The 26,979-nt window shown below is 43.9% G+C and overlaps 1 protein-coding gene across 1 annotated transcript in view; it reads right to left on the bottom strand.

The window, feature by feature from the left end:
• The window catches only part of RYK (receptor like tyrosine kinase), a gene marked incomplete at its 5' end in the record, with an annotated part of 55,157 nt that overhangs the window by 12,260 nt on the left and 15,918 nt on the right, over window positions 1–26,979 (bottom strand). The window contains 8 exons of the mRNA XM_083868883.1: window positions 10,455–10,541; window positions 12,992–13,117; window positions 15,945–16,045; window positions 19,968–20,112; window positions 20,752–20,808; window positions 23,051–23,185; window positions 23,504–23,603; window positions 25,301–25,422. Of these exons, the coding sequence (XP_083725009.1) occupies window positions 10,455–10,541; window positions 12,992–13,117; window positions 15,945–16,045; window positions 19,968–20,112; window positions 20,752–20,808; window positions 23,051–23,185; window positions 23,504–23,603; window positions 25,301–25,422 (873 nt within the window). The remainder of the gene's footprint in view (window positions 1–10,454; window positions 10,542–12,991; window positions 13,118–15,944; window positions 16,046–19,967; window positions 20,113–20,751; window positions 20,809–23,050; window positions 23,186–23,503; window positions 23,604–25,300; window positions 25,423–26,979) is intronic.

Here is a 26,979-nt window from a genome sequence, read left to right as displayed (position 1 = left end):
CCTCACACACTCTCTGGCCCTGCACTTGCTCAACTGGTTTGCTTTTAATTATAAGAGCCACCAAGCAATAATTTGAAGCTTTAAATCAGAGACTGTTTAAGAGTGGATTTAAAATCTACAGAACGAGTCAGGCTGGTTTGGACAATGCACCCATTCATCTCTTCATGGTGACTCTTCTGCCCATGCCTTTCCCTTTCCAGCACTCAGGGAAGTTTCCAGCAGGTCACTGTGACGTCCGGTTGTTTTCTCTCCACATTATAGTGGCTGAGCACCCAAAAAGACGATTGACTCCCAGGCAAGTATATACGGAAACTGAAATCTTATCTTGTGAAACAGTCCCACCATCCATATTGTGTTTGCTTATCAATATTATTTCCTTGTTTTCTACATGGAAAAAAACTTACCCAACACCAACAAATTCAACAGACTCAGAACAAACAATAGTGTTCAAGGCTAATCCTCCCCTAGCTGAGACCAGTGCCAATTTAGAACCACCACACAATTTGATTATTGTGGGTTTGTACTAGATATAATTCAAAACACATTATTAATCACCACTTCTTGGAGTGATTCTTGTCAAAAGGGGGAAAAGAACACCTAAATACTGCTACTGCAACAGTCCCCATGGCAATCAGGCTTCCTTTTAAGGCCATTTTCATAGTTACAAAGGAAAAAGTTCAGTTAAACAAACTTTGTCACATTTAGTAGACTATAACCACTTTTGAGCAACCAACACATAAATCTTCACAGGCCAGGATGAAGGTGATTTTGGCAATATTACTTTTTTTGTTGTGAGGGCCTGGTAAATCTGACCATTCTGTACTGAAAACCCTTAAAACCAAACCAGCAAACCCATCTTTTCTAGTTTTGATAAGAAAGTCCCAGAGTCAAGCCAGTGACAGCTGTGCCACAGCAATCCCAGCTTGCTGAGACATTTTTACAAGTACATACATGAATCCTACAAATTTCATCTTCCTGCCTGGGTCAATGGATAATCCCAAATTCCCCAAACTGTGTCAATCCCTGAGTGCTTACACACACTCTGTTTTCTTCTCAGAGTTGTTTGTGCAGCCACTCAAACAAAACAGGGGAAGGATGCTGTCAAACCCACGGGATGCCCACAGGCTTTTGTGGCTCCTTTTGTCTGCCCTGGATCCGTGAAGATGCTGGGTGTGAGCACAGCCACACACAGCTGCAGAGGAGAGAGGGGGGGAAAGCCTCCCACAGAGCCAGAAACCTCTGAAATTTTAACAGCTACTTGGAGACACAACTGAGGAGGTCACAGTCTCCTATTTATTAAATCTGGGCACCAGGAACAGCCCTGAATTTAAGTTGAGTGCTCCAGGGCGAGGCAACAAGGGCTCGTTGCAAAACTTCCTCAAAGCCCTGAAAAAAGCTAAACTGAGGTATTACCATCATTTGTGATTAAGAACATGTCAGTGCTCAGCCATGAATGGAGTTACAGTTGGGTAGTCATGGGGAGCAGCCAGGTTTCCACGAGGTGATCATGCACCAAACAGCTGAGAAACCAAAGAGCAACAGCAACTTCAGGTGAGCTCAGAGGAAGATTTAACACCCAGAAATATTCCAGATGCTCCGTCAGGACCAAAAAGGGTCCAACTTTCAGAAGATGCTTAAAACCAAGACTGAGATAGATGTAAGTGCATTCCAGAGAGGAAGATGCTCTCCAAGCCCAGGTTTTACCCAAAAGCCTGGCTGTGAAAAGCTGCCCTGAGGCCCAGGGCAAGAACAAGGCAGGATTCCAAGCTGTGATGCAGCTGCAGGTTTATCTCCTGATATAGCAGGATTTGTATGCAGCCAGGGACAATGGGGGTCTTGGCACTGCTGATTTTACAGAGGAGGCTGATTCCTCTGTCCTGGGGCCCTGCCTGGTTCATAGGGAGAAAAAACACCTATTGCATTTTTACCGACTTCTTAAAATCCAGCTGCAACAATGTATTTAAAATCTTTGTTCATTATCATTCTTTGATCACATGAATCATCACATGAAAAGATCTTGGAGAAGTTCTGTGATGACACTAAATTGAAGGAAATTGCCTGCTCTGAGACCAGGCAGTCATCAGCTGCAGGGCACCAGGCTCTGCTTCATCAGGGAAAAGTCACTCCACACCCCAAAGGATGTAGCAGAGATGAAAAGCAGCAATTACCTGGATATTGCAGAGGGGAGCTGATTAGCTGGATGTTTTTATGAGGCACTTTTTAAGTCAGACCTCCCAGAGCCTCAAAACAACAAAGCACAGCTTAAGTAGGACCACAGAATCCTTTAGGTTAGAAAATCCCTCCAAAAGCATCAAGTCCAGTTGTTCCTCCAGCACTGCCAAAGCCACTCCTAATCCATGTGCCCAAGTGCCACATCCACACGTCTGTGAAATCCCCTCCAGAGATGGGGACTCCACCACTGCCCTGGGCAGCTGTGCCAGGGCTGGGCAGCCTTTCTGGGAAGAAATTTTCCCTAATATCCAACCTAAACTTCCCCTGGGGAAATGTGAGGCAATTTTTTCTTGTCCTGTCCCTTGTTCCCTGGGAGCACAGACTGACACCCACCCCACCAGAACCCCCTCTCAGGCAGCATCACAATTTTAAAGACTTCTGATTGTAGAATGGTCACTGAAATTTGTTTCTTCAGAAGACAAAGCAGAACCTGAAAATCCATGTAACCACAGGTTTCAAAATTGAACTGAGTCACATTTGAACCCTCTCATAGTCTGCTAAAGGCAGTAACAGCAGATTTTCTCAGCACTCCTGTCAGAAGCAGCTCTGTAAATGCTACAGCCAGGAGCTCCAAGGCTTCTGATGAACAGCAATATTTAAGAAGATGTTTTAGCTGCATTTTTTCTCATCTTTGGATCATTTGTAATGGCTTGTTCCCCTGTGAACTTCCTCCTGTTTCATATTGCAAGGTAATACCCCTCCATATCACAAAACTCATACAGCCCATTTTCTACACACCTGCTGGTTTTCACAAGTTTCTATTATCTTTATTTTTCAGCCTTGTGAGCTTTGCCAAACATCCCAGGACAAAGCACACAAGCTCCAGTTGTTGAAGGGTGACAGCACACAGGCAGGCACAGTGGTCACAGAGTGTGGCCACAGGAACTGAGAGTGTAGGACTAGAGCAGCTCCAGGTGATAAATGCTCCCAGTATCAACACATCCTTGTTAATTACTGCTGCTTCTGCATGGCAATTAATTAGGTAAAACTCCTCCCAAGGCAGAATTCCACCCCAGTTCAAAGAGAATGCATGCCTGAGTACTGCTTTAACCCTTCTACACAAGTCTTTGGAAGAAATTCAATGCCTGTGCTCACATCTGTTGCACAGGACATCTTTAATGCTCCTAGCAGATAACCTTCCTTCACCAGAAGGATGCTAAAGGAATGCAAGGAGTCATGATCCAACCTGCTTTTTCAAAGGCTGAAAGGAAAGTACATATAAAAAATAAGTACATATAAAAAATATTTCAGCTTTAAAATGTCGAGACCCCAGGAGTGAGACGTGGCCAAGTGGAGCATTTGATGCTTCCTCCTGCCATGGACTGAGCACAGCACCCTGTGCTCCTGTTTGCAGCTCAGAGCTGCAGGAGGTGCTCAGGTCATCACTTCCACAAATCAATGTCCCCCTGCTTTCCAAGGCAGCCCAGCATCCTACAGAATTCCAGTCTCCTGGAATTGAGTAGGTAAGACATGCACACCAAACCACAGCAGGAAGTTACAGCATGGGACACTGCACTTAGTCCTGATAAAATTTCCAGAGAGCAGGATTTCTCTTCCAGTCCTGGTATCCAGGCATCAAGTATCAACCACAAGGGTTTATTTTGCAAAGCAAGGCAGCTCACACTGACAAATCCAAGACTAATTTTAATAAATCCTGGGACTGAGTCAACGTGACACTGCTAAAATAGGGAATGTTATTCTGGTTATCCTACATTACTAATGCACATGCAGTTTTAAACCACAGGAAAAGACAGAGAAAAGCAGGATTTGCAGATAGTTTTAATTCCTTGTGTAACAGTAACACCAGAATCCAAGAATCAGCAGCAAAGAGGAGGAAGTAAAAGGCCCTTTACTCAATAATCCATTTAACTCAAAATGAACCTAGAAGTGTTAAGTAAGTGCAAAGTGAAACTGGGAAAGAGAGACATCACTGATGTCATCCTCCAAAGGTCAAGGGGCAGCACATAATAAAACTGATGTACAAGTAGAGATTTTAACTGTAAATTAAAGTGTCCTGCAGGTGAAAATTTTTCGCACATGGAATAATAAATCTTTAAATGATGTAGTACAATACTTTGGAAATCATCCCCTCAGTATTTTCTGAAGCACACTCTCCTGCTTTAAGTGTCTCAGGGTATTTTCTTAAAGAACTAGGATTAAATGACAAATCAAGTGCATTTTTAGGCTGATATTCAGAAATTTGCTACTTGTCTCCAATTCTTTAAATTCAAATATCTTCCTTTTATCTTTATAAAGACACTCAATAATTTAGCTCAGATGAGGAATAGCTCTTGATTTTTTTTTTTTTTTTTTTTTTTTTTTTTTTTTTTTTTTTTGCATAAGCTATATTCTTCAGAAATAGGACCCGGCACTCTGATTTTGGGAGGTTAAATACTTCAAACAATTAATTCAAATACTGTATGTTTAAGGTATGAACTTAAACTTAGAACTATTCTCATAAGGCTGTGCTTGTAGGAATTAACTGCCCAGAACAGCAAATTCCGTCAATTTAAACATGACCCCTTGAGCACAACTGTGGCTGCTCCAAGTTCTGGTATCTGTTTAGTGTAAACAAGAAACTTCCACCTTGGTTAAGACAGAGCTGCTTGTCCACACTTAAATCCCCTAAATGTGCCCATTGCTTTTTCCTGCTTGGCACAGCCTGAATTTTCAGGATTTCTATTCCTACACTTCTCAACTGCATGAAGTCCTAAAGGGTCACCAACCTTGCAATCATGGAATGGTTTCGGTTGGAAGGGACCTTAAAGCTCATCCTGCTCCACCTCCTGCCATGGCCAGGGACACCTTGCACTAGACCACGATGCTCCAAGCCCCATCCAACCTGCCCTGAACACTTCCAGGGATGGGGTATCTTCCCTTAACTAGACTAGCAATAAATTTAAAGAATCTAAATAGTAAAATGTCAGAGGTAGCCAAGAATGCTGAAAGTCTTTTAGTGACCAAAGATGACAGAACTCAAAGCTTTGTTAAAAGTTGGTAGAACAATAAAGTTTAAAGAGCTGACCTTTGTCAACACTGATTTTGTTTCCAGTGCTTTCCATGGGTGGTTTGTTTCCAAGCACTTCTTCCTTGTACCTCAGAAAAATGTTAAGTGGTTAGAACATGAAATGGGAGCAGCCAGGTTATCTTGAACTGCACACTGGGTTGTTTTTACCAAAAGTGTACCTTGGCCAGAACATCCCAAATGAGTCAGGGCTCTGCGCAGCTCACCCTCACTTCATATGTTCCTGGAATAACACAATTCCATTTGTTTTACTAAGATTTTTCTCCTTGACAGGAAAAGCACCATTAAACAATGTGTTCTTTAAATCAAAGGTGAAACGTGTGTGTTTTCTTCCTCCTCTGACATCAGATGATTTAAAAGAGAAAGAGTGAAGGGATCTGTTAAACCCTAGCAAGAGATGCAACGCCAGCTTGGAGAAACACGCCATCAGAGACATTTCCAAAACTGAGAGGGATTGGAAACCTCTGATTGGAAAGTGAAGCATTCCACCCTTATAACGCATTTTTTCTGTAGAACAAAAAACACAACAAAGAAAGCAAATGCCAGCTACGTCTCTCATCTTTCTAACAAAGAACTTTTTCAAGATGTGTTGATCCAAAGATTCCAAAATCCCAAATATTCTAGATAATATTCTAGATCCTTGTTCTTGCTGGCAATGACACACATCCTCAATCTTCATCAGTGCCTGTTTGAAGACAGAACAAAGGCAAATTTTCCACTGAAATGTTGTAAGTGTGAAAGTCATTGTGACTTTGAGCACCTTGCCTAGCAAATGAACACAGTGGAAATGTGAAGTGCAAAGACAATGCAACTGTATGGCCAATATGAAGGGTGCAGGACAGTCTGAACAAGTCACACCTTTTCCCCAGAGCTTGGGATCTTGGTAGTCTGAAGTTATTAGAGCTTCCAGAAAGCCAAGAGAGATCCATTTTCCTTTTAAGCTCCCCTTGGCACAAGGCACTGCACTTATGAGAAGGCTCAGGCATCCAGACACAGATGATACAACATTAAAAAACCTTATAAACTCATCTGTTTCATGAACCTGCATGTAGAAACTTTGTCACTGCCATGGGCATGTTACAACTTTCTCCCCGGAGTGAACTAAAGCTCCATGAGAGAAAAAACTCTTTTAAACCCAGGGATAAATCCTCCTTCAGCAAGTCTTTATAAGAGATGTGGTGTTGAGGCTTCAAGAGAAGCGTCTCCAACTTTTACACCCCTTTAATTTAAGAGCTGCAGAACAAGTAATCACTGAATCACTTCAAAAGTTCTTCAATAGCTTCATCAAGTGTTCAAATCAAAGACCCCAAATTCTGTGGTGGATGAGAAACCAGTCAGACCATGCTGAAACAAGCACACTCCAAGCTATTCAACCCCTGCATTGATATTGCTTAACCAGACTCAAACTTGCTATTTTAGAGTCTGACCTAATAGTTCTACTCCAGCTTGAAACAACAGGGAATACAGAATATTCCAGGATGGGCTCTTCCACTTCTCAGGCAGGTCGAGGCTTTCTCGGTTTTCATGCATTACTGACTCCTTTAAGAGCAAATCAGTTCAGAAGGGGAACAAGCACAAAAGTTCAGAGAAATCCAGGGATCCTATTTTCACTGAGCACTCTCCTGGTTTATAGCAATGCTCTGCATCTCACTGGAGTTCTGGAAAACATCGGGGAAGGGAAGTGGGAAGGGCTGCTGCAGTTACTGCAGTCAACCAGCTGTGCTTTTGATCCTTTGGGGGCAACAATCAACCATGGGAGAAGAATACAGTGAAGAGACAAACTGACAAGGCTGCACCCACTCTCCCCTCCAGAGCAGGAAATACCTCCAGATATAACTATCACCTGATGAACACAATAGCCACAACATTGCCCTTTCCTGGCACAGGAACAGCACATTCCCTCTGTCCACATTATTGGAAATAACCCCTCTTGAAAGGGTATGGATGCTTTAATACACTGACAACTGAAGGAGGGACACATAAAAAGAGATCCATTGTGACAGGCACTTAAGGCATGACTTTTCTTCATGGATTTTCATTCAGACACCACTCCTTGAAGAGCACAACCTTGACACCTGCCCGAGTGGTGCAGAGCTCTTCTCCTAACAGCCAAGAAATCCAAGCTCACGGCCCATCCATAACACTTGTTGGGCTGAGGGTGTCCAGGCTGAAGAAGAAAATTTTCCAAGAACACCTTTGTGGCTTGTGGATTGTAAGAAAGACTGAGACAGACTTTTGATCATGGCTTGCAGGGATAGGACAAGGGGCAACAGTTTTAAACAGGAAAAGGGTAGATTTACATTGGACATAAGGAAGACAATTTTTTAAAAAATTATTTATTTATTCTTCCCTGTGAGGTCAGACAGTGGCACAGGGTACCCAGAGAAGCTGTGGCTGCCCCTGGATCCCTGGAAGTGTCCCAGGCCAGGTGGACAGGGCTTGGAGCAACCTGGTCCATGGAAGGTGTCCCTGCCCAGGGCAGAGGTGGGAGTGGATGGGCTTTAAGGCCCCTTCCAACCCAAACCATTCTGGGATTCAAGGATTCTCTTGAAATTCCAGGTTTAAAGTCATAACAACTACCCTAATGTCAGAACAGTGTCTTCAGTTTCTCCAGCTCTGATATTGGTGAGAAAACAGAGGTGTTTCTTCTCTCAAGGAGGTTATTCTTCTTCACGATACTACTAAAATAAGGATCCCATTTTCCAAAGATCTGGGATACTCCCCCCCAACAACCCCCCCCCCCCCCACCTTGTTTCCTGATATTTGGGGTGCCACTGGACTTCATTTTATCACTTTCAGAGTGCACCTCTGGGTAAAACAAGACAGTTCTGGAGCAGCTTGTACTTTCGGGAAGGGTTAATTTAATTCCACAGACTTGTCTATTATCCATGCTTTAAGGAAGGAAAATATTCCTTGTCTATTTTCCATGACCCTCAGGCTTTATTGCCTTCAGCAAAGAGATACTTAAGTCAGTTTAATGGTTCTCATACCCATCAAGCTTTTATGGTCCTGCCCTGCTCCTGTTCGTGCCAGAACTGCAGTGTGTGTGTGGCCACAGAATGACTGAGATCAAGGAAAAACTCTGGTTACAACAGAATTTTGCAGGTTTTTTCTTCCAACCAGATCAAATTCCCAACGTATTACATGTCCCAGCTGCACACACAGCAATCACAGGCTAGGGTGTGAAAATGAAGATGTGTGATATCAGCACTGCAAGTGAGCTCCTGTGAGGAGAAGGGATGTTACAGGTTTTTTTCCTTGCAAACTTCCGCTGCCTAAGCCCAAGTATCAGCAAAACCTACTGTACACTTTTTACATACAGATCCTTTTTAATGCTGGGGGGGTTCTCTACAGTGATCTTATGAATGCCATCACTCCCTAAAGACCATACTCCAGTTCACTGCAGTGAATCCTTCTCTGCAAAGTGAAGAGCTTTTTTCCTGTAGGACACGGCTGTCTCATAAACACAAGCCATGGTAAGGGAGAATTATGGATTCAGGAGTGCATTGGAAGTCCCATTTTGGGAAAGCAGTTTAATAAGAGGTCATGGGAGGCAGCTAAATTAAGATCAGTTTTAACAAATGTTGTTATGTTGTTTAATCCAATGCTATAAAAAGTAGCTCGTGTGCCAAGGGCTAAGTTTTTGAGAACTATATTAAATAAGAGCCAAGGAAAAAAAAAAAAAAACAACCCAAAAAAAACCTGTTTGGCAGGGAAAGGGAACAGAAGAAGGCAGAACTCAGAAAATGTTCCCAAAATCCTGGAAAGAAGCATAATTTTTAGTTTTTAAATAAGACAAGCCTGGGAGAACAGGGGGTGTTCACCTGGAGAAGAGAAGGCTCCAGGGAGAACTTAGTGCCCCTTCCAGCACCTAAAGGGGCTCCAGGAGAGCTGGAGGGACTTGGGACAAGGGATGAAATGACAGGACAAGTTTTAAGCTGCCAGAGGGCAGGGTTAGATGGGACATTGGGAAGAAATTCTTCCCTGGGAGGGTGGGGAGGCCCTGGCACAGGCTGACCAGAGAAGCTGTGGCTGCCCCATCCCCAGAAGTGTCCAACCATGTCAGGTTGGACAGGGCTTGGAGTAATCTGGGTTAGTGGAAGCAACCCAAACCATTCCATGATTCATTCCATCATTCTACATCATGAGAGAGAAAAGAATACCACATAATAAACTAGATTGTGTCATAAACAGACCAAGGTGGCTGCTTCCTTTAAGCAATGTATTTTTCTTAAAGTAGGCAGGGAATAAATGGGTAGCAGAAAGACTCAAGAACAAAATTCAGCGCCTCCACCATTTTCCAATCAGTATCTTCAAAAATTAATAGCCAGGCAAAAAAAAAAAAAAAAAAAAAAAGTAGAATGAGTTGAAATTTTTATAGACACTTATTTCTTTTGCAAGGAAGAATTAAAGATGTTGTTAAATGAAAAACTAAAGGCAGTAAGACACCCAACTGAAATGACAAAACTAAGTGGCAAAACAACCACTGTACCAGGAGTTTGGCAAAACTCTTGTGAGGTACCAGAGAACCTGCAATGATTGCAGAGGAATGGTAGATGGATACATGTAGATACACATAACCTAGGGATACATGTAGGATACTTGTAATATACACATAGGATACATGTGACAGATATGTAGGACATTTGCAACATTGTCATCTACACCAATCTTCTTCCTTAAGTCTACTCATCCCCATTTCAATGACTCCAGCAAGGTATTTCCTGAATACAGGTGTTGTATTTGGATAAATACAGCTCTAAATGCCAATTCTCACGCTTCAGTTGCAAAGCTTAAGGAGGGCAGAAACCATGCCCTGTCTTTTGTACAGCCATGCATTTTATTTGTAAAAGATTTTTAAGATGCATTTCAGGTGATTTTCAGCAATTTGCAGGGAACAAGACTGTGACTGGGAAGACAATGACATGCTGGGGAAAAAAATAATTTTTTTACTTAGAAGAATAATAAACAGAAGTACTCAAGGGCAATGACTGAAGGCACTGCAAGAACACATGCATTTTTCTTCCATATAAGATTGCTGTTCTCTGTGGCTGAAGGAAGCATCCAAATTGCTTTTGCTTTTCATCATTTGCATATTTAGGAGAGAAGGGGACTGTTGTAAAGCCAAGTTTGGCACCCTCAGCCTGCAGCACAATTCAAACACCTGCACACAAACCTGCTCCTTTAACAAACATACCTTTAACAGTTTTGACAAAAACTTGTTTTTCTTTACTGGGGTCTTTTTCTTCTATTAGAATTCCATGGAAAATGCGCCCAAACGTGCCTAGGAACAAACATCCAATTAGTAACGTGTGGTTAAGGAACACTGATAACATTAGGAGTATCTTAAGCAAACAGTACCTTTCACAGCAGAAAGTGAGGAATGGCTGCAGTTAAAGGCTCTAAACCCTATAAAGTCACTAAGAGAGAACCCAACCTCTCTCCAGCACGAGGGGGATTCACAACTACAGGCAGTAAATGCCGAAAGGGGACAAGCTTGAGAGTGAACTAGTGATAGCAGCAGAGCCCAGTGAAATGAAATATCAATATGATGATGGTTTATTTGTGGCACTTCAGTCAACTCCCTGCACTAAGAACTCCAGTTCCCTTTTCTCACCCACCCAGTCTGGAATTCTAAGCTAAGGCACTTCTCACAAGGACCAAGTTCCTTTGGAAACATTCACAAGGAAACAGCTATTCTGGCCAGCCAGCACACAGGCAACACTCTGAAATAGTCAGCATCACATTATTCACAAGTTTCACCTCAGCTGGAAGGTGCTGGGTTAATTTGGGGATCTTTCAGACTCTCCAGCATCTTTCCATTCACAGGATGTTACTGATGCTACTGCAGGAAGAGGAGCTACTCTGAGGAGCTGGGCTGAGAACAACTGGTAACACACAGAATTAATTGGTTTTTACTCCTCAGCTTGGCAACACTTTTTTGCACCAAGGTGTGCATCATCTCCACACAGTCCATTCCAGCATTACAGTCCCTTCCCAGGGATTCCTCCTGCCTGGCCAGGTTGAAAGATATATATATATATATTTTTTTTTTTTTTTTTTTTTGTATGAAACACAGGTCTTATTTGTTTCTAAACACCTTACAGGGGCAGTGCAACGTTTCTGTCACGTACCCTGGGGCTGCAAGGAAACCCTGCATGACAGAGGTCTTCCAACTGCAATCTCACTAAGCAGCAGCTGAACTTGGGAGATTATCAGGCAACCAAAACACCATGAATTATTTAACAGCAACTAAAATCCTCCTGTTTTGGTTCTTGAAGACTTCAAGAAAGTGCCTTCAAGAAATACGTATTTCCAAAATGTTAAAGCAGGTGAAGCTATAGAAGCTACATGAAGTTTATAATGAATCTGTGGCCAAGCTCTGTAAAAGTCTCCCATGCATACATTTACTTTATCCCCTTCTTCCCCTCTGAAGCTTTTTTGTTCTTCAATGGCAGAGACTCAACACCACTACAGTCAGGTCTTTTAAGTCCTCTGACACGTGACTTGCGGACATGGGTGAAATTGGCAGTGCTGGGGGAGTGTTTGGACTCGATGACCTTAAAGGGCTTTTCTAACCTTAGTGACTCTGTGATTAACTTTTGAAGGTTCTGAGTCAAATTAACAGCTGGAGGCTAAGAAATGAGATCCCAGGATTAACTGAGTCCAAACTGCATTCAACACCTCCTTATGCCTCATCTGGCAGAACAGGGCAGCTCTGCCACCAAATATCTGAAGCACTGCTGAGGCACTGAGTCACTTCTAGTCATGGATGACTCCCAACATCCCAGCTCCAGGCAACCCAGAGGAACACAAAGCACATCTCACAAGGAAGGTTTTTGCAGAGGCCACACTGGAAGTGAGCATGGAGCTGCCTCCTCAGAGGTTCAGAGGCACACACTGAACAAGAATGGGAACATCCTCCAGTGCTGCTCAGGCTAACACAAAGCATTCTGCCTCTAAAGGATGATTATCTTTAATCTCCAGCTTGGGGAAATTTGATTTCTCAGGGGACAGAGACTCAAAATTCCAGCAGGAAAGGTGATTGACAAAGAAAACTAAACATTTAAGCCTATTTTTCAAAATCAGTTATCAACATGAATTGATTCTTCTCGATTCTTGGGCATGAACACTTTCAAAGTGCCCATTAAACAAAGAGTGAACAATTCAGGAACTGGATGATCCTTGTGGGTCCTTCCAACTCATGATATTCCATGAAAACAATCAGGTAATCTCTGATTCTTTTGTATCAGGCTGTAAATGTTGCATGTGCTGATCAGATTTCCAAATCAAAGTTATCAAACTGAGACACCAATTTGGACAACTGAAGTTTTTCTGGGCTTTGGGTTGGTTTTGCTTTGATTTTTATGTTGTTAAGAGCAGTTCTCCTGCAGGAACTTCCCAAAGTGAGTTACCTTAGCACTGAGAGCCCTGACTGGCTACCTCCCTCCTCAGCCACCCTTCATTTCAGGGAGCAGGTTATTAAGACAGACAAGCTGAATGATTTACTGAGCACACCTGGTCGCTCTCCCAGCCTAATGAATTCTGGAAGCCACTTTCCCCACACCCCAAATGCAACGATAACTCAACATTCCTCCCCTCCACCAAAGCTATAAAGATCAGAAATGTCATCTGTGAATGATTTCGGAAAAATCTCTAAATAAACATCTATATATTTGTATTTATATATCTACACCATGTTGTAAGAATGAAGTGTCTGAGTGCTGTAAATACCTTCTTGGAGCACATCTTTGAGGGTGATCCTCTCCCTGGAGATGGCTATGTCCTTCACTTTAGCTTTGGCCTCCATGAGAGTGACACTTTTCAGATCATTCTTCTCTATCCGTAATGTGGGATAACCTGAGGAGCCAGCAGAGCCAAACAATCCAACATAAATACCCTTGGAATGAGAACAGGCACAGGGCTCCACCTCTGACCAGCTAGGGCTCCACACACAAGAGAGCAGCACAATCTTAAATATATTATATATTAATTTTAAAAAGATGATAGCAACGAAAAACACAAGAATAATCATCTGCAGGGTAAGAAAACAAACAGGAGCTCTGTATAGTATCATGCAAACAACTTTTATTATTAACTCCAGGTGAAGGAAGCTCCTGTACTGAAGATGATCAACACTGCCCTCAGGAGGAGGAAACAGACTGTTGGAAAACTTGGAGCTGGGAAGATGCCTTATACCAGCAGGACATTAATAAACTACCAGTGCCCTCTTCCGGCACTTCCAGACATCTAGATACACCAGCAGAGTCAGAAAAGCCAAAATATTTTTGTACATGTGTATGAATTATTAGAGAAATCTTGAGAATTACTCTGGTAATACTTCCTTCAAAATTTAAACGTTACTGAAAACAAAATTATGCAACTGTGGAATGACCAAGAATGTCAATCCTGCTTTTTACACGCATCCAACCTTTTCTCTTCTTCTCCTAATGTTCACCACTTCCAATGCCACTGGGGGTGTCCCAAAGCAGGTAAAGGACACTGCAAAGCAAGAGCTGCCCCCAGCAAACCGGTGCCACTCAGGCACAGTGGCCACCACACTGGGCAGGGTGAGGAGGGTTGAACCATCACCCCGGGCTTGGTCCCCTGCCCTTGGCCAGAGGATTCTGAAGGACAACATTCCAGCAACTGGAACTCAGCCAAAGTAACCTGAGTCACTTAGAAACCCAAAAAAACCCCCGAGTTAGACTGGACATCAACAGCTCAGCCTGAGCTGGAACAAGACACTGAGGGGCTGGAACATGTCCAGGGAAGGGAAGGAAGCTGAGGAAGGCTCTGGAGCACCAGGAGAGGCTGAGGGAGCTGGGAAAGGGGCTCAGCCTGGAGAAAAGGAGGCTCAGGGGGGACCCTGTGGCTCTGCACAACTCCCTGACAGGAGGGGAAAGCTGGGGGATTTGGGCTCTGCTCCCAGGGAAGAGGGACAGGATGAGGGGAAACAGCTTCAAGTTGCACCAAGAGAGGTTTAGATTGGACATGAGGGAAAATTCCATTTCCAAAGCGCTGTCCAGCCCTGGCACAGCTGCCCAGCTGGTGGAGTCCCCACCCCTGGAGGGAGTTAAAAGCTGTATGGCACTTGCGGACATGGGTGGCCTTGGCAGTGCTGGGGGAACAGTTGAACTTGATGAGCTGGGAGGGCTTTTCCAACCTAAATGATTCTGTCATTCTAAGAGACAGAAAATAAAAAGACTGCGGAGGGACTCAGGTGACAAGAGAGAAACCAGCTCTAGAATATTTTGCAGGATAAGGTCTCTTCCAAAGTCTGTGAAAATGAATTTTTTTAACATTTCATATATTAAATTCTTAAAAGCCTGCTTTTAAATTAATGCTTATACCAAATGCATTTTGAAGGCAGCTCTTTGCAAGGGAAAGATGAACTCAGGTGACAAATAAGATATTTTACTTTTTTTAGGGAGATACAGTACAATTTAGAAGCGAGCCAAGTCTCTCCCAGAGGTGCAGTTCAACCTCAGGTAAACACCTGCTTCCACACATAGGGAGGAAAAAAGGAGAACACAGGAGGGCTGAGAGTAATGATGGCCTTTCTGCTGTGCTCCCTCATGATGGGACAGTCACTATCAGCAAGTGCCATCAGAGGACAATGGAAGAGATTTTGGGGTCCTACTAGTTGCTTTAAAAAAACCCCATGTGTGTCCCTCTGCTGTCCACCTTCCCTCCAGCAGGAACAGTCTCTTCCCTGGAGCAGTGCTGGACGGGATAGCCCTCCACCAGACTATAATTTGAGGAGTAAAAATTCCACAGGTAATAAATATGTTAACCGCAAAATTAACCCAGAACACAGCTGAGAGCACTTGGTCTATTCAACCTGGAGGAGACTGAGACCTGATCCCAGCCTGCAACTCCTCCCAAGGGGCAGCTCTGAGCTCTTCTCTCTGTAACCAGGGACAGGAGGACCCCAAGGAATGGCTGGAGCTGTGTCAGGGGAGTTTAGGTTGGAAATCAGGAAAAGGTTCTTCTCCCACAGGGTGCTGGGCACTGCCCAGGCTCCCCAGGGAATGGGCACAGCCCCGAGGCTGTCAGAGCTCCAGACGTGTTTGAACAATGCTCCCAGGCACAGGCTGGGATTGTTGGGGTGTCTGTGCAGGGCCAGCGGTTGGACTGGACACTCCCTGTGGGTCCTTTCAGCTGGGATATTCTGTGGTATCAGTTACCAGCTCAGTATCTAAACTGCTACCACCCCTCCTTTCCACTCATTGCCCTCTTCAGCTATTGCATATCATTCAAAGCAAAGCTGTAAGCAACAGATGACAAGAATAACACAACCATAAGGATTCATGCGCAAGGCATCACCTGCTTTAGTAACTGATCCCAGGGCTGGATGGACACATCCTGTTCTCTCTCCTCTGCTTGGACTGCACAAGGCAGGCTCTTCCCAATGTTAAAACACAGATGGTTCCCAGCTCCTGGTGAAGTCTGGCTGGCTGACTGCTCTGGGTGCAGGGAGAACAACCCAAGGGACAAACCCAGTCTCATATGAGCACTCACATGCCCCCCAAACTCACTCCTGACTATGGCGTGGCTGGATAAAACACACGTTGTGTGAATTCAAGAGGCAAAGTGACAGATCCAGAGAATTATTCATGTTCTTGTCTTGCACTTGACCCCAAAGCAGCGTGGCAGGAGGGTCTGTGCTTAGATTAACACTTACTGGTTACTGGTGTGGCATTGTTGGGCGTGTCAGCTCGCAGGTACTGTGTCGTCTGCGTGGAGGGCTGCGACAGCCCCTGAGAGCTGCTGCTGTCACTGATGCTGTGGGGAAACAGAAATGCAGATCAACATCACTGCCTGCCATTCCAACACATTCCAAATTAACCTGTTGAGGTCAAGACCAGGAGATTTTCCAGGTAAGACTTTAAAAGAGCAGAGTTTTTCAAGTCTCTCCCACATGAAAATGTATTTCAGGCAACTCAAAAATCTTGGCACTAAGCGTGAACAGCTTCCTCCTATTTGCTTTCCATAATTTGCTCTATCTCCTAGTGCTTCTCCCCACTTTTGAATAATCAAAGTGACAAAACATTCCTTGCCAGAATTACCCTGTCATGCCAAGAACAACTATTATATTCCAGGGAAGATTTGAACACATTTCTCTTGTGGCACTGATGTCTCATTCACACAAGGGCTCTATTTTACAGCCCAAAGTGCTCTACCCTACTTTGTCATGCCCCTCCCTAAGGGCACCGTTTCCCCTAAAGGGGCACCAGCTCTACCTAAAGGGTTGCCCCTGAAGGGTACCAGCACCACCTAAAATGTGCTTTTTGAGATGCTTTCTTTGGGCAGAAGGACCAGGGGTCCACAGAGTACCCACGAGACACGTAAACCCCAGCCTAAAGCACAGTAGGTAAACTTCTGTCTTATTTTCATAGTCAAAACTCTACAAAAAGGGCTGTTGGAGTTGTAATGGACCAAAACCCTGTTAGCAGGTCAGATGGCAGGGCCAGAAGCTTTTCTGATGTTCTTCCCCCCCAAATAGACACAAACGTCCCCCCGACTTAATCCAACTTCAAAGCTTCTCCACTGCTGACTGTATTGGGAGGACAAAGAGGAAACTGGTTTGGGATACAGCCTCTGCTTTGCCAAATAATCAACATTTAAGGTTTCTTGGGCTGCTGCTGAGCACTGACCTAGCAGTGCCAGCCATCCCTGTAGGATTGTCAGACATGGCTGGTGATGCCCTCCAGGCCCACTGCTACCTTTGAAGCCAAGCTTCTTTTAAAAACCAGAAATCCAAGTCCACTCTTCCCCATTACACCACTACCATGGATGCACCCACTGACATTTTCTTCTTTGGAACAGAATCTACTGAATCTCACTATACAAACTTACTCATTTATAGCTGGCCTCAATCTCTCCCTGGAATCTTTTTTTTACAGTTATTCCCACATTCCCTCTCTTCCAGGTGCAGGGTTCCAGCATTTAGCATGAGCCTAAAAGCCACAGATGCTGGTCTAGGCTCCTCCCCTTTAAACTTCCTTCAGAGTTTTTGAATCAATATCCTTTGGTGCTGGCAACTTATTACTACTTATTTAAACTGTTCCCACTGTTGTATCCACAAGCTGCTTCAGTATGATCCACTCTGCAGCGAGCTCCCCAGGAAGGAGAGTCTTGGCATGGTCACCACATCAAACACCACGGCACAACTTGCATTTCCTTTTCTTGCTCCGGCTGGAAACTCCTTTTGTAACCTGATCACCCACTAGCCCTGCAGATTCCTTTGGCTGGAGGCAAGTGTGAGGAAGGAATTATTCTTTGAATGCCTGTTTCAAGATTGAAAAACTCCCTTTTGGGTTGGATTCATTCTGGTTTTTAGGTTTAACTCGCTTCCTGAGCTTCCTCACTTGCATATTCTGTCAGCTATTTGAACGATGCCTTCTTGCTCTAATGATTCCCATTATCCTGCTGTTAAGCTATGCCAGCTTTCCTTGGCACTTTTCCAGTGCCTTTGCTCTGAGGTTTGCAGCATTTCTGTGGACTTCCAATACAATGTTCCTAAATAATCCATATGCAGCCTGTAAACTCAGCTGCCTGGCTTGAGCTTCCAGTTAACAACCCTCCTCTATTTTATTTAGTTCTGGTGGTTGAAATTAAGAGCACCAGTGGGTTTTCCAGGCTCTGTTGCTCCCGGGAGGTCGTTAATCCTAATGACACTGTGATATTCCATTCAGGAACCTTTTACAGAAACAGTCTGAGATTATTTTTCACAAACAAATCAGAAGTTCTTCCTTCCCTCTGTGAGTTTGTTCAAAACAAACCCCACAGCTCCTGATTTTCAGGCACATTTTGCTTCTGTTACACCTTCGCTCTGGCACTGCCTGAGCAACAGCTTTTACACAGCAGCACATCCACAGCTCTGCCAGGCCAGGCACCTTCAGGCTCAAAAACCAACTCATGACAGGATGCTTGAAGAGCTAAACCCAGGAGGTGCACAAACTTCATAAAATCACACAATGGTCTGGGTTGAAAGGGACCTTGAAGATTATCTTGTTCCAATCCTCTTCCATGGACAGGGAGAGCTCCCTGAATTTATCAGAATTTATCAGTAGTATATATGTGGTGATTCAGAGGAAGTTATTGACACCTGCAAACCACAGAGCACTAAGAGTAGATGGATTTGTAGCTTTATCTCCACAGAAATTCAGTTGTTTTTTCAAGATTTTTACATTGTATCTCCACAGAAATCCAGCGCAATGGAGTAGATGAAAGGGTATCTGATCACACTGCTGGGTCAGACATCTCAAAACCTCACAGATGACACTATCCCACACTATAAATGTAACATTTTTCCTTTCTGAGTTAAAGCAAGCCACACATCCTTTAACACCTTCAGCTGATTAAAACCCCTCAAACAATCAGCCACAAAGTAATTGAGGGAGGCTGAAGAGTTCATTTTGTTACAATCAATTGAGAAACCACAACTGCTCAATGCAGTGGCACCACTAAAGCCACATGGGCTGGGGACACCAGGGGAGGGAAGGGCAGGGAGAAAACTGAAAGGAACAGATGAATGGATAAAGAGAAGGATGAAAAGATAAAGCTACTCCATGAGGCTGCAGGCAGCACAGAAGCAGTTCAAGACATCCTTTAGCTCAAGATATCCTTTCACAGGGGTGACCACCCACAGGCCGACTGCTCTCCAAGGGATCCAGTTTCACACTGCCTGCTCCTGAACAGTTGCATCTCATGCAGGCTGTTCACACAGCCTCAGCCCACCTGCTTTTCCAGCCTCCCTTCTCCTCAGTGTTTAATCCCCACTCCAATGCCCTTGGACTCAAGTTACAAGTCCCTTTTCCATGCATGTGCTACGGTTTTTCCGGATTGGAAATATACTTGGGAGAGGCCAACACTGCCAGTTTTCTAACCAAGCAGTTGTAATGCTCAGACTGTACCCTCAGGCCAAAGGGAATACTGGGAAATCGATCAAAGTAGAGAAAATTGAAATTCAGTCTCCTGCAGATGTCAGCAAAACCCAAATGTTTTCATCCAATCATGTATCATGGAATGGTTTGGGTGGGAAGGGACCTTAAAGCTCATCCAGTCCCACCCCCTGCCAGGGGCAGGGACACCTTCCACTGTCCCAGGTTGCTCCAAGCCTCATCTAGCCTGGCCTTGGACACTTCTAGGGTTGGAGCAGCCACAGCTTCTGTGCCAGGGCCTCCTCACCCTCACAGGGAAAATTTTCTTCCCAATGTCCCATCTAAGGTAAAATAAAGGTAAAAACTCTCTGGAAGTGGGAAGCCATTCCCCCTTGTCTTGGCATTCCAGGCCCTTGTCCAGGAGCTCCTTCAGGCACTAAAAGGGGCTCTAAGGTCTCCCTGGAGCCTTCTCTTCTCCAGTATGAAGACCTCCAGCTCCCTCAGCTTGCCTTTCCAGTGTGCCAGTGTCAATTTTCCCCTCAATCCTGACAATCCCTGCAGATCTGATTCTATCTGAATCTTCCCACTCCACACAAATATTCTGGCAAAACCTGAACAATCCTTCCACCTCATAAACAGCAGAGCACCTCCAACTGCTGCCTTTCTGCAGCACAGCTCTCACCACAACCCCACACAGGCACTATCTGCTACAGCTTGCCATTGAGAGCAGAAAACGCAAACTACCACAGAGTGCTCATTTTGAGACCTGAAATCTGAGTAAATATGTCCCAAAACCACACTGGTAAAGCTTGAACACATACCTGTCATCCAACTCTATCCTTTTCATGCTGTGCAGGTGCAGGACAGCCAGGATTATTGCCACCAGGAATATCACAGCACAGCACACACCCACACTGATATAGAACACCCGCGTCGAAGTGGTGGGAGCTGCGTTTACAGGATCGACTGCAACAGATGTGGGAAGTTACTGAACTCTTCTCAAAAAGGAGAAAAACCAACAAAAAACCCCAAACAAAACCCCCAAGAAATGACATTTTGTTAGTTTGTTACAGCAACAAAAGCAGAGGGGGGCTGGAGGCAGGGAGAGGCAGCAGCCTCAGCCGTCCCAAATGTTCAATAAGGCATCCTGGAGAACAACTACCCTGGAGGAGACAGTGGGAGGTAAAGAGAGCACTGAGCATTCTTTCCCACTGCTTTCCAACTCCCATTTTGCGTATTATGGAGCCACAGTCAGCCAATGACATTTCCAGGTAGAAGGGGAGGAAAGGAAACTACCTCATTCTATTCCTTCAACAGTGATAAATTAAAACAGCAAACCAGACAGGTCCTAAGGTCAAGAAAATAGATCAGAGTCATGTATGGAAACCAGAGCCCCTAACAGACCATACAAAAGTTTTTACAAGACTTGGAATAGGGTTTTTTCCTCTTCACCAATTAAAACAATTAATTACCAAAACACCACTGCAATACTAGGTATAGTACAGACTACCTGGGGACTGCGTTCATAGGGAAAGCTGTTAAATCAAAGCACATATAAAGTTTTTCACTTTTTACACTCCAAGTTGTACATTCAGGATTACTTACAGATAGTCTTGCTGTTGTTTTTATCAGCTGTTGGAGATTTGAGTTCTGGTTCAAGCTCTAAAGAGATGAGAGAAAGCCATTAAGTTTGGAGTACATTTATTACTGCAGCCCTTCACATTGTCTCAGGTATGGAAAAACACATCTGCTTTTCCAAAGAGAAGAGTTGACTCAAGGACTACACTGATCCCTACGTTTCCATTTAAATACCAAACCAGGCAGAATTAAAATCACACTGAAACACACAGGTCAGGTATTTCACCACTGACACACAAGTGCAGGGAGGCAAAGCTTGAACCCACTGAATCCATGTAAAACCCTGCAGCTTGTCCAAGGTCCAAAGCAGCAGAAAGAAGAGCTGCAGAGAATGAGTTTGCTAAGGCACTAAACAAAGACCTCACAGAATCAGTTCCTACAGGAGAGAAAATCATTGCTGGAATGTTCAGGCAAGACTACCCTGATCTTTTAGAGGCAATCCTGGCTCCAGTCTAATGTTGCCCGCCCTAGGAAGGGATGAGAGATGCAACCACAGGCATTGTGCCTTCTCAGCTGATGCCAGTCAGGAGTCAAAGAGTTAAAACAGACGGATGGAAGAGGTGATGTCCACTGAAATACTCATAACCATGCAAGTGAAAGCAGGAGGACAATACTCAGCTCATGTGTGGTAGCAGTCCTTTAGAAAGTGGGCAAATCTTCATTAAGCTTACTCTGAGTCTGGCTACCAAGAGGAGCAGTGCAAACCTGGGGAATGCAGGAGATGCCTCCAGATGAAGCCCCCTGAGGATGTGCAGGCAGCTGAAGGAATCCCACAGATTTCTGTGGCTGCACAGGCACAGTCTCACTTGCATACTCCCCCTTCCTGCTCTCAGTTGTGTCCAACACAGCACAGCCCCTTCCCACTCCTTGGTAAGCCAGAGCAGCTTAGGAAAAAGTAATCCAAGGGAGGGAAAAATCTAAGAATTTTTCTTTTTTCATCTCTTTTTTGAACTTGAGAAGGAACTATCAGGAATGCCCTGAGCAAAACCACTAGCAAGTTCCTGCATATTCCTAACTTCTGCATTAAATTCAATCAGAAAGCCCCATATGCTCTACACCAATCAACACACAACAAAGAAAGCCTTTTTGTTTGTTTGTTTGTTTGTTTTTATGAACCTGCAGATACGAGATCCTTGTAAGGAGCACTTTTGATGGTTCAGGCAGTAGCTGTCTCACCCCCCAGACAACTGTGTGGTGCTTATGGAAAGCCCCATCACACATCCACAGCTCAGTACACCGTGAATGGACCAGCAGGGCTGACTTGCCCCATCTGGAGTATTTGAAAAAATATCCCAAAAAACATGAAATAAAGGTAAAAATATCAACATTATCAGCCAGACCTCCATTTTACTAGAAGGAGATACACACTTTGAATTAAGAATGGTATTCCTGAAGCCTCAATGCAAGGAAGATGAGTGCCTCAATGTTATGTGCTACAAGGCATGGTTGGCTCTTTCATCCACCTTCCCTGAGCTCATCCTTAAATATTTATACTCAAGAAAAATTATAACCCCCCCTGTGGAAAGACAAATACTGTCCTCAAAGGCTCCAGGTAAGCTAAATAGAAGCAGAAGGAGCACGCAAAGAGAGAAATGGCCATCCTCAAATCCTGCCTAGGAATGGGACACCACAGGCATTTTTAAGGAGGGAACGTATTTTGGGATTCTTCAAAATTATTTTCTTCTGATGTCTATGAAAATACTAGAAAATCCTATGAAAATTCCAGGAAGCAGCAACAGTAAACAGGAACAACCCAAGAATAAATTATGCCTGCAGATTCCCAAGTGGTAACACAGAAGAGTCAATTTAAGATTTCCAAAATCTGGATTAACTCCCAAGATCATTTTGTACTTCACATCTAACAGACTAACACCTCCTACACTCACTAAATAGCCAATTTTATCATAATTTATAAAGTAAGTTGATTTTCTTGGTAACTCTTAGAACATTTTGAATTCTCAGAATGTTGCAGTTTTGAGGGAACTGGTTTTATCTTTCCAAACAGAGAGAAAATGCTTTTTGTTATATAGCTATAAAAAGGTCAGTCAGTGCAGCAGAACTCTTGGGGAAAATTGTTCATTCACCAACTTCTGCTTTAACCAAAAGTCCCCATTCCTTTCTGAAAGGCAGAATTTTAGTTGATTTCTTCTGATCCTCCCCAAAACTCACTCTGTTACTCCTGTCCTGGATATAAACCATCCCACTTCCTTTTCCTACCACACTTAAACAGCAAAAACTTTTAAACACTCGAAACTTTATCTCTTACTTTTGTAGCACATTTTCCTTCGTTTGAAATTTAAAACTGTGATGTTTTTTGAGGAATTGATCGTTAAGTTGAGCTGCATCAGTATAGTGACGTCGGAGTCGAGTCTGCCGGTGCAGGAGAGTTCGACACGGAACACTGCGAACATAAAACAGGGGTTACAGAGCTCAGCAGGGGAGTGGGGCAGCCCCACACACTGGGATCAGAGAACAGTTAAATAAGGGCCTTTTGAAGTACATTACAAACATCGTAAAGGATCACATTATGAAGAACTCGATCCTAAGAAATGCTATTTTAGTCTTCATGCCTCATCACTTCAGCTATTAGAGCATTAAAGGACAGGGATTTTAAATTCATTTTTGTCAATTTTATTAAGCATTCACAGATTACTAAAACTGGATTTGTGGCTAAATGATCATTATTCATCCAAGAGCTGGATGGGGGTGGGGAGTTTACCTGAGAGGGTGCGAGGAACTTCTCCTTGAAGAGAAATGTTGGCCTGGGGCAGAGCCATAGCCATAGGATCATGGACCTGAAATCCCAGTTTATACTCAACCTGTAACAAGAGTTGGGAGAGAAAAAACACATCAGAAATCTGTCTAGGAGTATAAAGAAGTGCAACATCCCTTTTCATAACTCTTCTTGAAAATAAAAAGCCATGCATTATTTTCAATGAATGCTGGTAATTTTAGGCGTCCATATTCCAGCTTTTACGTGACATTTTAGTATCAAGACTGTTGTGACAGTTCAAATTAAGAAAGCCAAAACAGAAGCTCCTCTCAAAATCATTCCTTAAAATCTGGGGCAGAATTTGGAGTGCTTGTATTAAAACAATTCCCCTACAAATCTCACTCAATGATACTTTTAAACTTACTTGTTCAAAAAAGACAGTTTGTTAAAGCTGCTAGAAAAAATTCCCCCTCCCATAGTCAGTTTTACAAAAAAAATTGCTTAGAAATAGTTTTTTCAACTATAGTCAAGATTTTGTTTCCACTTAAGAAGCTGACTCTGCAAACATTCATTCAAATAGAAGTACAGGATCTACTCGAAGCTATAAGCTCCTCTTGGAAACTCACCCTACCCCTCCACCCTCAGCTGAATTAATTTGTTTGACTTCATCCCAATAGTTTTTTCTCCCTTTCTAAAACATAATACGGTTCATTTCTGTTATCAATTTACTTCAGTCAAGATGCCAAGGGAAGAGACACAACCCAGTTTCTGAGCTCCTCCAAGTCTCACCACACCAAGTTAGAAGGGAAGATGCTGAGGGGCAGAATCACAGGAATGGGAAGCAGGGCTACACAAGCTCCAAAATTCCTCCCCAGAATTCACAGCCAGGCCCAAGGAAACGCAGGGCAGGGCCAGGGATGCAGGGAGCCTCAGCTGAAGCTGTGACAAGAGAAGTCCTACTCAAATGACAAGTGACTGAACTGCCACTGTGCATGTGGAATACAGGATCAAGGCTGGCTGGCACTCAACCCAACTCCTCTGCCGGCCAAAAGTCACTCCTCTTAACGAGTTACACCTCAAAGGAGAGAACAATGGCAGGGCGAATCTTCAGGACCTGCACCGGTAGAGTTTTCAATGATACTGCTCCTACTGCAGCCTTTCCTGCTTAAGGGCAGGAGAACAACCATCACTCAAGTTTGAAAAAAACAGAATGAACATCTGGCAGAGACTAAACAGATCATTTCATATATGAAAATAAATTGTTAAGTAACTGGAAATGCTTCAGAATGTAAGAGCATACGCAATCTCTCTGACAGCTGCTGCTGCATGCTCCAGGCACGGTGATTAAGTGACATAAAAACCCTTTCCATTTAATCAGGGCTCAGTAATAACATACTGGATGCTGCTTTTATAGGCTCTCCTTGTCTCCAAGCATATGTTTCTAGAAATCTCTACAACAATTGCTCTGCATATGATTTCCAGAGGCTTTAGTTCATGGCTGCCCTTCTGTGTGTCCAATGCACCAAGGGAAGAGATTCCAGAGCCAGTGGCTTGTGTGCATACACAGACCTTGCCAGGAGCAAGAAGTATAAAATACTTTGAAATGAGTGCTTCAGTTTTCTAAGGAACAGCTTGGATGTATGCCATTATAACTTATTGCCTGCAGTCATACAAACAAGTATTTTGCACCTTGCATATGCTAATTTTTGTGGAGAAAAAAAGTCATTAAATGATAACTTGGGTATTCACCAAGTAGAACAGCTTGTATCTCAAGTAGCCAGAGCAGAAATCATGCCTGCTCACCTTGGACTTGGCATGCCAGGTGAAGTGGAGATTGTTGGTCTCGCTGGGTATGAGGAGATTGAAGGACAAGGCATAGTGATTGACCACATCATTCCTCACGTAAGACAACTCTGCATCCAGACCTGTAAGAAGAAAGAGAACAGTAAGGCAAGGAAGAACAGGACCAAACACATTGGAACAAACAACTTTCAGGACCACCAGCTCCACTTATATGTGCATGTTTAAGCAAACACTTCCCCCAGTCCATAAATTCCGAGGCAGGTTTGGAGACCAAGGCTCACTCACAGCTGTCAGCTCTCACAGACTGCGCCAAAGCCTGACAGAGAAATCACTTCAGAGAGGTGCCACAGCCTAAGGAACAGCTAAAAGCTGGAATGTAATGGAAGGAAACACAACTTTTCATACAAACATCCAGGAGAGTCATTACAGGCTCTCCTGAACATCCCCTGTTCTGCTTCTGGGAATCACAGCTCATTTTCTTTACAACTGTGTTCACTCAAACCAAACTGCTCTGGATTATCAGTTGGTTATCACACGTAATTCTTTCTGGAATAGCTCACTTCCTGAGCCCGAGACACTTAGGCATTATGGAATTAACTTCAAGGTAATTAGAATCCCAGAATGGTTTGGGTGGGAAGAGACACCTTAAAGCTTATCCATTTCCACCCCCTGCCACACCTTCCACTAGCCCAGGCTGCTCCAAGCCCCATCCAGCCTGGCCTTGGACACTTCCTGGGATGGGGCAGCCACAGCTGCTCTGGGTAACCTGTGCCAGGCCTAACCACCCTCACAGGGAACACTTTCTTCCTAATATCTAATCCAAATCTCTCTTTAACAGTTTAAAGCCATTCCCCGTTGTCCTATCTCAGTCTGTTCATGTAAGAAGTCGCTCTTCCTCATGCAGAGTGAGAGGTGACATTTGTACACCCAGCAATACCAATATCCTCATGCAGAGTGAGAGGTGACATTTGTACACCCAGCAATACCAACATTTCATGTCTACCCTTTGCTCTCTGACCATTTAAATACCCCTAGAGACCTGAAAGCCCCACAAAACTATTCATTTCAGGGCACTAAGGTGCATTTCCCTAGATAAGACACAGTCTCTGATATTATAGACACTGCAGCTGCTGTTATTTTTTGTGGCACTTGATCCAAGGTCACGTTGAACACAGGGTAGGACCCTGCAGCTTGCCCTGGGTGTCAATAGCAATTAGTGGTGGGAGGGTAAGCACTGCTTCCCTGCAGGGGTTAAATTAACCCCAGCTCCATATCCTCAGGACAAAACCACACTGGATTTGCAGTCAGTACCATTTGGCTCCTCCTGCAGTGCTCCCAGTTACAGGTACCAAGGCTCTCGGACATGGCAGGAGAACAATGGGGTAAATCACAGTGAATATTCCACACAGAGAAAGGAATTCAAATCAAACAGCAACAGAGCAAATGGGAATGGAGATAGCAGACTCTGGGATGCCTCCTCACGGCCTTCCAGTATCTAAAGGGGGCTTTTAAAAAACAGGAAAATGTTTTTCAAAGTGAGACAGTGACAGGACAAGGGGGAATGGTTTTAAACTAAGAGAGGAGAGATTTAGATGGGATATCAGGAAGAAACTCTTCCCTGTGAGGGTGATGAGGCCTGGCACAGTTGCCCAGAGAAGCTATGGCTGCCCCATCCCTGG

The sequence above is a fragment of the Zosterops lateralis genome, assembly GCF_965231275.1.
Source record: "Zosterops lateralis genome assembly, chromosome: 10".
Lineage (NCBI taxonomy): Eukaryota > Metazoa > Chordata > Aves > Passeriformes > Zosteropidae > Zosterops > Zosterops lateralis.
This window is presented reverse-complemented; position numbering and strand designations above follow the sequence as displayed.